Consider the following 14,208-nt stretch of genomic DNA (forward strand, 5'->3'; position numbering starts at 1 on the left):
TGTATTAAATAATACACCTTTGTTGCTGGAACCATGACTTTGAAGCCTGTGGGACTGTGACGTGTTTTCTTCATGGCACAGGATCTATTGACATTAGTTTCAACTTTCTGTGTTCAGTGCAAAGGTGTGAAGTAGTTGGCTTTATTATTTTTATTTTTCTAATATTTAGCATATGGTTTATTATTTATCCATGACAAAAATGCTTGTTTGATTGATTGTGATATACTTTATATCTGTGTTCCTCAAAAACAAAATAGACTGATGAGTTTCCTTGTAGTATAAAAATGAAGACTGCTACAAGAGAGCTGGGGAGTGGGATATATAGTTCCAAGATTTGAATTTAATATTTTGAAAGGTGGAGAGGAGAGGGGTGTTCAATGCTGGAGAGGGGAGGAAACAACTGTAGGAACAATTATGACAAAACAGATCTATTAAAAATGTGGTTAAAAGACAAATATTAAAGAAAGAATAGAGGAGAAACCTAGCAACTGTGAAAAGACATTGGAATGAGCAGCCTGCAAGTATACTGAGCCCTTAAGCAACAACTAGTTGCAGGGATGAGAGGAGGGTAATTTGTCAGTATTACTTGACAGTGGGTAAACTCACAGTGATGTGTAGTTATATAACTTCAAAAATAAGTGTAAAAATATAAAACGTTCTTTTTATTTTCTTTCAGCAAACTGAGAGAAAACAAGAAAACAGCAGAATTGATTAAAACTGCCAATCTTCTTTTCAATTCCTTTGAGCCTTATTATATGTGGGATTACATTGCTCGTTGGTTTGAAGAGTGTTGTAGGTAGGTGATAATATTTAACCTCTGTATGTGTAAAGCTGAAGTTAATTTTTGTTTTATATACTCTTTTCTTCAAAGATGTCAGTCTCATGAGATCATTTAGCCTGTAAGTCCTTTTTTCCTCCCATCCCTCTAACATCAATCTTTTGGCTGATTTTAATCTGGTGTGATTAGGTGTCTTAGCAATATGAGTCCTCACAAACTCATTGTCTGGGTTAAATCAAGAGATAGAATTACCGCCTCTACTGAAGGGGAGGACCCCAGAGTGATCTCAAAGCTGGTTTTTGTTCTGTCTGGCCAGCACAGGATTACTCATTGTACAAATCGCTTTTGGTAAAACTGACAGATTTGCCAGAAACCCAATGTGTTGTAATTTTTCCTGCTCTTTTAGGGAAAAAGAAGGGTGTAGATCATCATCATCCTGTAGATGACAAGGAGGGCTACAGGAGAAAATAGTAAACCGTAAATCAGGGAAAATTGAAAATATTAACAGGAGGGAAACGGATGAAGGGTCCACAGAAGAGTAGAGGTTTTTGCTGTGGCAAGGGGTAGATGATACAGAGATTTCAAATGAAATTTGTAGAAATTTTTTTTGTTGCTTATAGAGTTACTTGATAAAATATTAAGATACTTGGACACAAATTTGTCTATGAGCCAACAGTGTGCTGTCATAACTAAAGAAAACTGTGTCTTGGGCTATGTTGTGAGGACTATGGGCAGCAAGTGAAAGGAAGTTATTTTTCCTTTCACTTAGTGTTTCTAAGATGTGGATTATTGTGTCCAGCTTTGGGCACTCCACCTGAGAAGTGTTGAGAAACTGAAGAGACTCTAGTAGAGAAACTGCTAAGCTGGTCAGTCATAGGACACTGCACTGAAGGTTGAGGTAGGTGAGTTTGATTTAGCCTGGCAAAGAGGGAAATTGAATGGCACCCTTTGATTTCCTGAAGGGCATTTGCAAAGTTCATACAGCTATACTTTTTATAACAGCTGATGGAAAACAAAGGACAGCAACAAGTGCTCACTCAAGTGGTCAGGTTGGACTTTGAGAAAAGCTTTGCTAAGAACATTGTGCAGCAGTGGAAGAGGTGCAACAGTGGAAGCCAGGAAGGCTGTGGAGCTTTCTTGTGAGATTTCCAGAACTCTGCTAGACAAAACTGTGGATGAATTTGTCTAGTGTTTTTAGCAGTCCTGCTCAGTGTGAGAGGTTGATCTAGATGTCTGTGACTTGATTTTTGTGTGTTGGGCTGAATCACTAAAGTAAGGAAAGTCATCTGCAGCCACCTAACATGCAGGTGAGTATTTCACTACATATAAGTAGTGTTACTGTCAACATGGATACAAAATTGCCTTATAAATAAATGAAACCTGGAGAATTTGTTTTTGTTTGATTTCCTCCCCGCCCCCCCCCCCCCATGAGCTGCTGTATTATCTAAGTTCCATGCTCAATTTTCTGTAGCTTGAATTTCCTTATTTTACAAATGAAGACTGTTTATTTTACACTGAGAGGCTGGTTGCTGCTTTTTCTGAAAGAATGGCTAGGGGCCAAATGAGCTACTTAACAGTAAAATGAGAGATTACTTATTGGTTTGTAGTGATTATTCCCAATATATACAACTTTGCGTTAAGTTACAGAAATATGGTCAATATAAGGAGGAGGGGAAAATATTATGAAACCCCATTTGAATTTTGCAGGAGGACTTTACATGCCAGACTTCAAACTGGGCCTGGAAGTGATAGTGAGCAATCAGAGTTACCTCTGACAAATTTCTGCTTGTTAGTGGATTTTTTGTTGGATATTGTTTCTTTGGTAAGAATTGCTTTATTCTTTATTAATACCAGGATGCTGTATATTTATAGCCTGCAGAAATATTCTATATACTTTATTAATTGCTTCTTCTGAAAATATATTGACATAAATTGGTGGACATTTGACATAAATTGGTGGACAACATTAAAAGAAGGTTTTGGTTCATTGTATGATTCTTGATAGACTGGTTGGACATAATTGAAGTGGGTTTATGATGCTTATACCTGAAAATTTTACTTTGTCCCTATTTTCTTTTCTGTGTGTTCATTGCAAGTATAGTCTTTTGTAGTTTGATATGCTAGTTTAAATGTGCAGTTTTCTTTTAAGGATCTTTTAAATGTCATGATAAGATGTACCTTCTTTTTCTGTTGTCATTGCTTAATGTAGCAAAGACTGTTGGAACTGTTTTTTCTATAGCTGTCTTTCCTCAATTCTTTGCTTTCTCATTTCAAAGCCTACTAGAAGTATGAGAGTGCTGTGTCAGGTATGGCAATCAGCCTGTTCTTCCTTTAGTTCTTAATAACTCATTTATCTTTCCTTCTTAAACTTTTATCTTAATATTAATAAAGTAATAGTAGCGTTCTTCAGCCTTCTTGTGAGGTTTTTTAATGTATTTGTTGTGTAATGAACAATATGTACTAGTTTGAAAAAGAGCTAAATATACTTCTATTTGTTTGTTACCCAACTTTAAAGTTAATTTTGTAAATATTTTTTAGAAAAGCATGTATTTCTTATTCTTGGATATTAAGATATTAATTTTCCTTTTTCTATGTTCTATATGTTTAGAACAGTTACGTAGATAGGTACCTCTATTATAGAAATAACTTTCAGGGTGGAATTTAGTGTTACAGTTAACAAGTTTATTATTACTTTGCTAGGAGACTTACATTGAAATACAGACAGAGCACTTGCCTCAGCTGTTGCTCAGGATGATTTCTGCGTTGACGAGCCATCTTCCTACTTTGCACTTGTCTGAGCTTACTGATTCTCTCAGACTCTGCTCAAAGATCCTTAGTAAGGTTCAGCCTCCGTTGCTCTCTGCTGGTACAGATGGTATCCTGCAGCTTCCTGCTGGACACAGCAGCACTATCAAAGAATGGGAAAATAAAAAGGTAACTGACCAGGTTTTGCAGCATCTTGGAAAAATACTTCTTGTGTGGAAAAGAGAAATGTGATTTCTAAGTCTATGTTGAACACACTACAAGCCTTTGATTAGATTTAGATATCACAATATATGTGAAACTTGGGTAATCAAAATAATTTATAATTGTAAAATTTCTTGGTTCTTAAGGGTTTTTACCCATATTTAATATTACACATGCATAAATTACTTCAGAATCAGGGCCTAAGAAAGAGCTAATCAGCTACAGTTTGTAATGCACTTCAAGAGTACGATGAAGTAAAAACTGGATTGAAAAGAATTTACCATTTTGGTTAAGTATCAGGCATATGTAAATTCTTCTCTCACCCAATTTATGTGCCTTGGTTTAATACCCATCATGTATTTTACTGTCACTGTTAAGTTCTTAGAATTGTTTATTAAAGAAATAAAAGAAACCAGCCAGCAGCTATTTCTCTTTTAACTTTGACCATTTTGCTCTATGCAACCATGGCTCTGTGAGGTGTGTTAAGTGACATGCCCTGAAATCCTTGTTTTCCAGCTGAAGAAACTTGAGGAACATCATAGAATAAATTAGGTTGGAAGTGACAGTTGCAGGGCACTGCTCAAAGCAGGGCTGATTTCAAAGTTAGATTTTACTTTAAAGCTAGGTCATGTCACTCAGGATCATATTTGTCTTAATTTTGAATATCTCCAAGGATGAAGTTACCACGACTTCTCTGTACAGCTTGTTTGTTTGCAGTGTTATTTAATCAGAATTTCCATTGCTGCAGCTTGTGTTGGTTGCCTTGTGTTCTTTCACTGTGGGTTGCTGAGCATACCTCCATCTTTTCAGCGGCCTAGTGGGAGCTCACAGACAGCAATAAAGACATCTTCACCTGCTCCACAACTTGTAGCATTCTTTTAAACTGAGTAAATCCAACTCTCTGAGCTTTTCTTCTGTCAGGAGCACCTGTAGTGACTTTCCATTGTACTTACTCAGTACATCAGTGTTTCTTTTGTACTAATGAATCCAAAATTGGATACAATATTCTGGTTGTGGACCTAAAACTGCAGAGCAGAGGGGACTAATTACTTCCCTTGATTTGCTGACAGTACTTTTGCTGATATGGTCCTAAATGTGGCTGGCCTGATTCACCAAAGAAGCCCACTGCTGGCTCACATTCACTTTGTCAATTAGGGCTCCAGCATCCTTTATTCAGGATCCTATCCTTATTCTTTCTAGCTAATTGATACCTTCCTGATTTTGTTCTTTATGGGTTTTGGGGGTTTTTTTGGTTGCCTCTTTTTCTTTTTCTTTTTCTTTTTTTTTTTTTTTAAAGAAACCCTCTTTTAATTGAATGATGTTGCCCCTTGAACCTTCAGTGGCCTTTTGCTTCCGATTACAACTGACTCTTATGTGGCCACAGTCTCTCTTAAAAGATAGTGAAATGATTTGCCATGCTTCTAATCACTTTTAGATTGTATTTTATAAAATGGAGTTATCATTTATCTCTCTCCAAGATTTTTAGTACATAGGTTTCACTGTTTTCTGTAGTAATACCTCAAACAAATTTCCATTCTTATACCATCTCTGGTATAAGAATGGAAATTTGTTTGAGGTATTACCACAGAATTCACTGTATATAATAATGTCAGTGTTTTTATTTATTAATGAAGAAGTTTTTCATATTATTACATTATGCTCAAGTTCTGTATTTAAGACAGCTGGTGATTAGAGTCAAAACGACTTCTGTGCCTCTTAGGTCCCGGGCAACATCTGCCCTTGCCAGTAAGATGACGGATTGGAAAGAATTGGGCACCTGCATTTACTGCCACTGATTCACGCATTTCTGTTTCAGTTGTTTCCCCACCTCACATTCTCACCGGGAAACAGAGACTATGCTACCAGTTACTAAGACTGCAAAGGGCCAGAGCAGTGCAGAAAGCCACTGTGGGTGCTTTCTGAGTAAAAGCCATTCGTCATATTTGTGGGTATTCTGAACTGATAAGGAATTAAGACATATAACGAGTCATGAAGATCTGTTGTTGCTGCAGCAACCTCTCTTTCTCATTTCAAGATGATTTTATCTTTTTTCTAGTTGCAAATGATTATCAGTTTTTAAATGAAAAGTTTATATATTTTTGTAATTATAACTTTGTATTTGATAGTTTATGATGCTATATATAAACTAATATAAACTAATAATACCTATGCATTTCAGCATTCTTTCGTAATAGAGTAGACATGATTATGATATGAAGAAAATGTTAAAACCAATAGTATTTAAAATGTTTTACTTGATAAACAATTCTTTTTTAATGTTAGCTTAGTCTGGCAGGGTTACTGAAACACCAAACATCATTTTGCATAAAATGTATTTGTATGAATACATTTAAATCTCTGGAATAAAATTGTTGCTTTCAAATGAAGACCCTAATAAATATTTTTTTGCTAAGACCTAAATAACCTATTTTGAACAGCCATTAAACTTTTATTTTACTCAGGTGCCGTCAGTGTCACTTGAAAATCCTAATGATGTGTTTGAAGATGGTGAAAATCCTCCAAGCAGTCGATCATCAGAAAGTGGATTCACAGAGTTCATACAATACCAGGCAGATACAACTGATGACATTGACAGAGCACTGAATGAAGGTCACGGTGCACCTGGCATTCCTATTGTTGGTAGCGCATCCTCAGAGACTGAGACAGCATCAACTGTGGGTTCTGAGGAGACCATTGTACAGCCTCCTTCCATAATGGCCCAAGGAACAGCAACTCGTAGTGGGAAAACGATTCAAAAGACTGCAATGCAGTGCTGTTTGGAATATGTCCAACAGTTTTTAACTAGATTTATCAACCTGTATATCATTCAGAGTAATTCCTTGTCTCAGCCCTTAGGGACAGAGCTTCCAGTAGACCCCACTAGAGTGCAAGGACAGAGCACAAAATGGGACAGAGAATCACAAGATGATGCTAAGGTGAAGAAAACAAACAAGAAGAAAACACCGAAAGAATACCTTCCTGCCTTTACTGCTGCTTGTCAGCTCTATCTTGAATGTTCGAGCTTTCCCGTTTACATTGCTGAGGGAAACCGCACTTCAGAATTACATCCTGGGAAGCCTGAAGTTGGTAAGCTGCACTCTCATTTGTTCTTTGTTTTTAAAATAATAATTTTTCTTTTTCTGCCAAAAAAATTTATAGTATCATGCTTTGTATGTGTTGCTGTTTGCTGTTCCTCTAAGAAATGTAAGTCTTCTTCTGTATCAATTGGTTTGCATTTGGAAACTAAATTATTTTCTCATAGATTTTTGAGAATATTGCTGCATGGAATTTGACACTAATTAATATTGGGGTGAAAAAATATAAATGATGCAAACTGAAGCCTGAGAGTAGAATCTAGATTGTTGAATCTTCCTCTCTACTGTATGGATCCACAGTGTTTTCTTTGTCATATTTTGCAATAGCCACAGCTCACATCAAATATGTTTTTAGCTTCCTCTTACCAATTTTGGATTGATATGCACATTGATCACTTTGGCAATACATGGGAATTGTAAGCTGCTATCCAATAAAAATCATACCAGCTAAGAAATTTAATTAATTCTACTTTGCTCCTATTAAAGGAACAGTTCTTGCAAAAAATTCTTCTAGCTATGATTGCATTAAGAAACAAAATAAAAATGGTGAGTTTTGGTGAGGTATGGCTATGTTCACAGATAGATGAAATTGTTCAGATACAGACATGATTAAAACATTGACAGCTATTGATTACAGTGAAATGTGACATTTTAGGATGAACAATCATTTTTACAGATTGTAAAGTCTTCACTTTACAGTTCCAATTTTGGATCCACTTCTGATCTGCAGTCTGAGAGTTGCTCCTTAAAATATTTTCATGGTGGATATGCTTGGAGAATGCAAGAAATAGTAACACTAATTTTGGCTACTGTCACGGTCATCTCTGGTTTAATTTTTTTCTAGGAAATTTCATAGTTGCAGCTTTTTGTTCTTATTTGCAATTTTCAAATCTGGGCTAAGTGGTGGGCGGTGCTTGGAGATGAGTAGTTTGTTTGGTTTTGGAAGCAAGCATGCCAATTTAACATGACTGCTTCTGTTTCTATGGTCTTTAAGATATGTTACGTAGTCTTCATTATAGCCATGAGCAGAGCATATATTTGACTTCATAGCATCCAGACATACAAAATATTTATGTCAGTTTTATGTCAGTTGAAGGCAATTTGGTTATAGCTGTTTATTAATTAGGAGTATGACAATACCAAAGATCTGCTGCCCTTTGTAAAAGATCTTTCACAGAATATTTGTGCTTTTATAGCATGATCCTGAAAATGTGAAATGTTTTTTTGTTTTTTTTCTCCCAAATAGTCTACAAATGAGTGTTGTGTCCAAAGACTAAAATGTCAGCTGTTTGCTTATTACTTTTCAGTGCACACAGCACTTGATTATCACTGCCTTGTGCACCGTAGAGCAGAGAGCCTGTAGAGCTTGAGTAGTGTGTGCCTCATATGAGGGCAGTGCTTCTAGGAATCCTTTTCACCTTTCAATCCTTTGTTAAATGTCTTGGATTTGTGTTTCTTGTTCATCATCTGAACTTTTCCATTTGTGAGATCTCATTTGCAGTCTATTAAACAGTGTAACTTTGAGGAATAAGCATAAATTGTAGGTGGGTAAAACCAACAGGAGGTATTTTGTTCCAAATGTAAACACCTGTTGTATAGAATGGCAGGGCAGATGGAAATAGGGCTGTATAGCTGTCTGGGAGTCCTACTTCCCATAATAGAGAATTCTACTGGAACAGAGAGTGGAAGAAAGTAGTTTCCATAATTCTCACACTACCCTATTGACACAAGGTTTTTATACTGCAGAAGAGGCTTTGTTGATCTAAGGGTTCCTAAATTTGAAATGTGTTTTTGAAGGGTTGCATTAATGATGTGACCCAATAGCTCTTAATCGTTGGTGAGAGTCATCAGTCTGTTTATTTGAAGGAGTCAAGTTAATTTGATGTTTATAGAACATAATTGTGCTTTAATTCTGCTGTGTGCCTAATTTCTCAGCTATCTTCAATTGAGGAAATTAAAAAGGGAGCTGAGTGAAGCTGAAAACAATGGTTAAATCTGTAAACTCTAGAGCAATATATGGAATTGTTAGGTATATTTAGGCTCCAGTGGAGCTGTGGATATAAATTAGAAAGTGCATCATTCTTCTCTTGATTATAAAAGGGTGCTGTATTTGCACCTATTAAATAACACTTCTTCACTTGTATCTCATTCTAGATGCATTTGCCTTTTTAAGAACATGATCAATGGAGTCCTTTTGAAGTTTTAAGAGAAGTTACTTTGGTATCTCTAAAATAAAAGGGTGCAATATTAACTTGGACAGTTGACTGTGGACTTTGGAGAAAGACACTTCCAGTATCAACCCAGAGTATGGCTTGATAAAGTGAGGGGACAGTAAGAAGGGGGAAACTACAACGTACAGTGAAAACAGAGTATGGTCTAATAGGACCATAGTTCTTCACCCAAACTGTCAGTTTTCACAGAAACTTCTATTTTTAAAGTGTTGCCAGGCAAATATATTTCTGTCAATTTAAAATCAATCTGCATGTATGTTATAATATATGATATTATCCTAGGCACTATAAAATATATTACAGAATTATTCCAGACTACTATCGAGAGTGTTAAGATGTGGTTGCCAATGAAGAATTTTGTGAGGAAGGAAAGTGGATGAAAGGATGAACTAGAAGTTCAGTTTTGCCTAAAGCAGGAAATCATCTGAATGCATTTCCACAAAATTTTTCTCTTCCTTGTTCACATTTTTCTATTCAGTCTTTACTAAATGTTTGAAGTGATACAGTATTGCATTCTTAATTGGATTATTTTAAAGATACATCAGGAAGTATCTTCCACTTGCATACATTTTCCTAAACCCATACAATGGGCGGATTGAAATATAAAGGGACAATTGCACATATAATTATGGAATACAAAAGGAAAAATCCATAATATTTAGATTGTTAAATGAACGTATAATCTGTGATTTTTATTTCAGACTGTGAACAAGTACAGCCTCCACTGTGGCTACAGACTTTAATGAATGCTTGCAAGCAGGCAAGCGATTTCAGTGTTCAGGGTGTTACTATTTCCCTCGTGATGGACTTGGTTGGATTGACTCAATCTGTTGCTCTTGTCACTGGAGAAAATCTGAACAGCGTGGAAACTGCTCAGCCTCTTAGTCCTAACCAGGGAAGAGTGGCTGTCGTCATCAGACCTCCTCTTACTCAAGGCAATCTGAGATACATGGCTGAAAAGACAGATTTCTTCAAGGTTAGATGCAGTATCTCGTTGCTGTTTTCTTTAGACTTTTCCTGTCTGGTGAAGAATAAGTCTTGGCCCCTTTACTGTTCTTGGTATTGTAAAGCAAATTTTCTTGCTGAATATTTTGATAATAGTTGTAACTTGTGTTAGAATCTAAATTAAATACACAGTAAGTTTTCCTGCTGTGATTGTTACTGACCACTTGTGTGAAAATCCTTGTTTAAATTAATATTTTAAAAATATAAACAAAACCTGATTGAATAGCAGCATTAATCAGAAAAGGTAGGAAACTGAGATGCACGTAGTGTAGGACTCTGGTAAACAGTGTTTGCATTTGTGTAATTTATGTAAGAAATCTTTTGCAAAAGATAATCAGCAGCAGGGTATATTATGGAGTTAATTATATTTCAATGAAAATTTATTTCTGTTCTGACGCCTTAACAGGAATTTTTTATGTAGTAAGTTATTGTAGTGTTTCAAACAGACCCTTCTGTTTGTACAAAAGGAACCATTTTACAGTTTGCCTCTTGGTCATAGGGTGTCATCAGATGTGATGTCTCCCACTGTTGCGTGGAGCAAAACAAGGCATGATAGTCATTCACTTGTGTCTCTTGCAACTTTTCTTTTCATGTACAAAGCACATAGCTTTAACTCTTTGGGACCAGCTGGGTGATGGAACTCCTCAGCATCATCAGAAGAGTGTGGAGCTCTTCTACCAGCTGCACAACCTCGTCCCGTCTTCTAGCATTTGTGAAGATGTTATTAGTCAGCAGCTGACTCACAGAGACAAGGCAAGTTGTTCATGTATTTACTTAAAGATGTAAACTATGTAACTATAGAAATATATTTAGAAAAAGGACTTGGTCCTTCAGAGGAGAGTATGAATAACTTCAATATTGAAAAAACATTGACTTACATTGTTTCAAATGTTATTTTAAGTCTGTGATGAGCCTCTAGTTCCATGCTAGACAAAGCATTCAGCAACAGACTTATGCAGGAGACTTTATCGCTTATCAAAAGTCATGTGATGCTTCCCAATACTTAAAGCATGTGCTTAGTTTTTGCTGTTGTTAGTAGGAGTTCTTGTCATGGCAGGTACTTCACTTATTTTTTTTCCTCACCTAGAAATTTGTTTCACGTAGAGGCTGTCAATTTGACATTCGAGTTGAGGTGTTTGCAGTGCTTTAAATTTCAGGTATATGAACTATTTTCACAGCCCCAACAGTATGAATGGCAATGACTTGCTTACACACTCTAGCAACTCATGGTTGTGTGACTTCAGGAGTGCTTACCTTTTTGCCATTCTACCAGAGTTACTAGGTCAACAAGAGTGAATGTGAGCCATGTGCAGCAGTGTTGTGGATTATTTTCCTGTGAGCAATTTTCTAAATGCAAGTGATGTTTGCTTTACTTTCTAGAATGCTGCTGTCTCCCTTGTTTTTTTGTTTTGGTGTGAAGACGTTTTGTTTTATTTTTAGTTTGTTTAATGTGAACTGTTTATGTCTTTTGTGTAATTTTCATAGCTTTTACTTAAAGTTTTATTATTATGGCAGATACTGGTTTTATAAGCTGTTGCAAAGCTTCTTAAGTTGTATGATGTAAATCAAGCCTGCAAGTATGCCAGATTGTCAGTGGTTTTAACAGTTTTTGGTTTTGTCTCACCTCGGTTAAAGGTAAATGTACCTACTGTTTGTTTCTTATAACCACATATTTTAAGAACAAACAAGTGAAAATCTTTGTCCTCTTGTCTCTGCTTATCATCTAGCAATTTAGTTTAAGCCCTTATTGTACTTGAAAGTAATTTTGATTATTTATTTGATGTAATTGTCCTGATTGCTGTGCTTTGTTCACTCCTACAAATGCTTACTAGCTTTCTTGTCTTTTGGATGAAGCTGTTTTTATATATGTGTTCAAATCATATCATGACATTTACTGTTGTTTGCAGCCTTGCTGGAATAACTCTTTGCCTTGATCAGCTTCAGTAAACAGAGAGAGAGAACAATTGTTACTTTACACAATTTTTGCCATGAAATATCCCGAGTTGGACTTCAGTCATCCTTGTGGGTGCCTTCCAACTCAGGATATTTTATGATTCTATGAAATATTCTACATGTTATTGCCAGTTATTAGAAGTCCTTTGGGCAGTAAGCATGTCCTATTTGTCCAATTTGTTCCAGAGCTAAATTTGACATGTTAGTGAAGAACTCTATCTACATGTCTACCTAGAAAATTCTTCTGTTTCTTTCTAGCATGGTAATAATGGAAGAAAAATAAGTTGGCTAGAAAGAGACAGGCAAAACTTTGAAACTAAGCCAAGATCAAGATAGGGGAGGATCCTTTCATGATACTAAATTGCTCACAGACACCTATTGTTGGCTATTACTGTTTTTAAGATTAGAAAGTAGTACTTGAATGCACAGTCAGAAGTTAATTTCATTATATCTTATATCTTTTAGGATGGTCTGTGACTCTTTCTTTTTCCAGTTATTGTCATAAGTTGTTACATTCTGCTAGATCTAACTTATAATTTGGCCCACAGAGAGTAAGAATGGAAGCTCATGCCAAGTTTGCAGTGCTATGGCATCTCACACGAGATCTTCATATTAACAAATCTTCTTCCTTTGGCCGCACCTTTGACAGGTTGGTGCCTGCAAGTGTAATTCAGTTGAAATAATTTTACTTCAAAATCTTTGATGGTATTATACTAGCAACATAGGGCATTTAAAAATTCAAGAACTACAGCTGTGAGAGCAGGGAAGAAGGATAAGAAATGAATTTGTGTTAGACAAAATAGTTTTCACAGTGATGATTATGTCAGCTGTAAATTTTTCTGGAAACTATAAAGAGTGGGGAAGGAATGGTCACAATATTAATTGACCATCACTGTGGTATATATTGAGCTTAATATCTGAGTTCTTGCTGTGTTCTGATAAAAGCAAGCAGGAGACAGAAGTCAACCCAGAATTATATGGAGTAGAAAGTAACAGTAAATCTTAACAAAAAACCTTGAGAACCAAACTGAAAGCAAGTGCTAAAATATGAGTTCTTTTGTTTAATCTGTATTTTGTGTAAGAGGTTATTTATGGCAAGCAGCAGAGGATTTCTGTTTCGTGTTGTGGTATTGGACTATCTTCTTAGAAAAGACTGAAGATCCAGACTCTGAACTAGTCTTGTCCTTCTCAGCTAGCACAAATGTTGTGGAAAAGTGTTTATTTAGATTTTGTATTGCATACTAAGCTGTAGGGAGTAGAGTAAAAAGGTTGTTATTTCTTTGTCTTATACTGTCACTTAAGGGGTGATAAATTCTGTGTGTACAGCTAAAAGCCTATGAACATGTACTACTAGAGAATGTAAAACAATAGGTAAAATTCGGAGTCCAATATGTATATACTGTTTTTCCATAAATCTGAAAAGGATTCTCAAGGCTAAAACTGTTAAAAGAAGAAAATAATGATAGTAGAAATGTCTGAATTGTCAAGTATATTTCTCTTCTCTGTTCTTGAAGACAAGATCTCTGAATGTTTTCATTATATCATTGTGAATTGGCTTTTAAAGTTGTATATTTTTTAATGGCATACCAGTTAAAAGTCAACAAAGGTTTGTTATGCTGATAACTGTGCAAATACTTGATCTGACTATACAATTGCTACTATTAGAGCAACTGTTATAACTGACTTTGTTACTAGCTCTTCCTGCCCACTCCTTCATTAGACTAGACTAAAATATAAAGATCAGGTTCAAAGGTTTGATTCAAAAAAATTACTGCTTTATGTGGAGAAGACCGTATGTACTGACATTAAAATTGGTCATAGATTAAAATGGGATTACTCTGTGAGGAGTGTACAATATCCGCTAGATTCAATCTTCTTTCCTTTCTAGATCTTTGTTTATCATGCTGGACAGCCTCAATAGCTTGGATGGTTCTACCTGGTCAGTGGGACAAGCCTGGTTAAATCAAGTGCTTCAAAGACATGATATTGCAAGGGTTCTTGAACCTTTGCTCCTACTGCTTCTCCATCCAAAAACTCAGCGAGTTTCTGTTCAGCGAGTACAGGCTGAATGTTACTGGACTAAATCTCCCAATCACCCTGAAGAAGAAAATGAAAAGCAGTTCATGCAGAAGTTTAGCTGTGCTGATGGTATGTACACAAGAAGACTGTAGGAAGTTCC

At 35.9% G+C, this 14,208-nt stretch overlaps 1 protein-coding gene across 8 annotated transcripts in view; it reads left to right on the forward strand.

Annotated features, from left to right (window-relative positions):
- The window catches only part of DOP1A (DOP1 leucine zipper like protein A), a 60,576-nt gene that overhangs the window by 25,510 nt on the left and 20,858 nt on the right, over nt 1–14,208 (forward strand). For 6 of the 8 annotated variants that reach the window (XM_042017423.1, XM_042017426.1, XM_042017424.1 and 3 more), the window contains 9 exons: nt 677–796; nt 2,486–2,600; nt 3,055–3,084; nt 3,479–3,712; nt 6,208–6,832; nt 9,773–10,047; nt 10,677–10,829; nt 12,578–12,678; nt 13,918–14,177. In XM_042017423.1, the coding sequence (XP_041873357.1) occupies nt 677–796; nt 2,486–2,600; nt 3,055–3,084; nt 3,479–3,712; nt 6,208–6,832; nt 9,773–10,047; nt 10,677–10,829; nt 12,578–12,678; nt 13,918–14,177 (1,913 nt within the window). The remainder of the gene's footprint in view (nt 1–676; nt 797–2,485; nt 2,601–3,054; nt 3,085–3,478; nt 3,713–6,207; nt 6,833–9,772; nt 10,048–10,676; nt 10,830–12,577; nt 12,679–13,917; nt 14,178–14,208) is intronic. The other 2 variants (XM_042017425.1, XM_042017430.1) reach the window with 1 other exon arrangement.

Source organism: Corvus kubaryi, unplaced genomic scaffold (genome assembly GCF_017639235.1).
Source record: "Corvus kubaryi isolate FWS band 111438036 unplaced genomic scaffold, C.kubaryi_AGA036_p1.0 split3-73, whole genome shotgun sequence".
In the NCBI taxonomy this organism is placed as follows: Eukaryota; Metazoa; Chordata; class Aves; order Passeriformes; family Corvidae; genus Corvus; species Corvus kubaryi.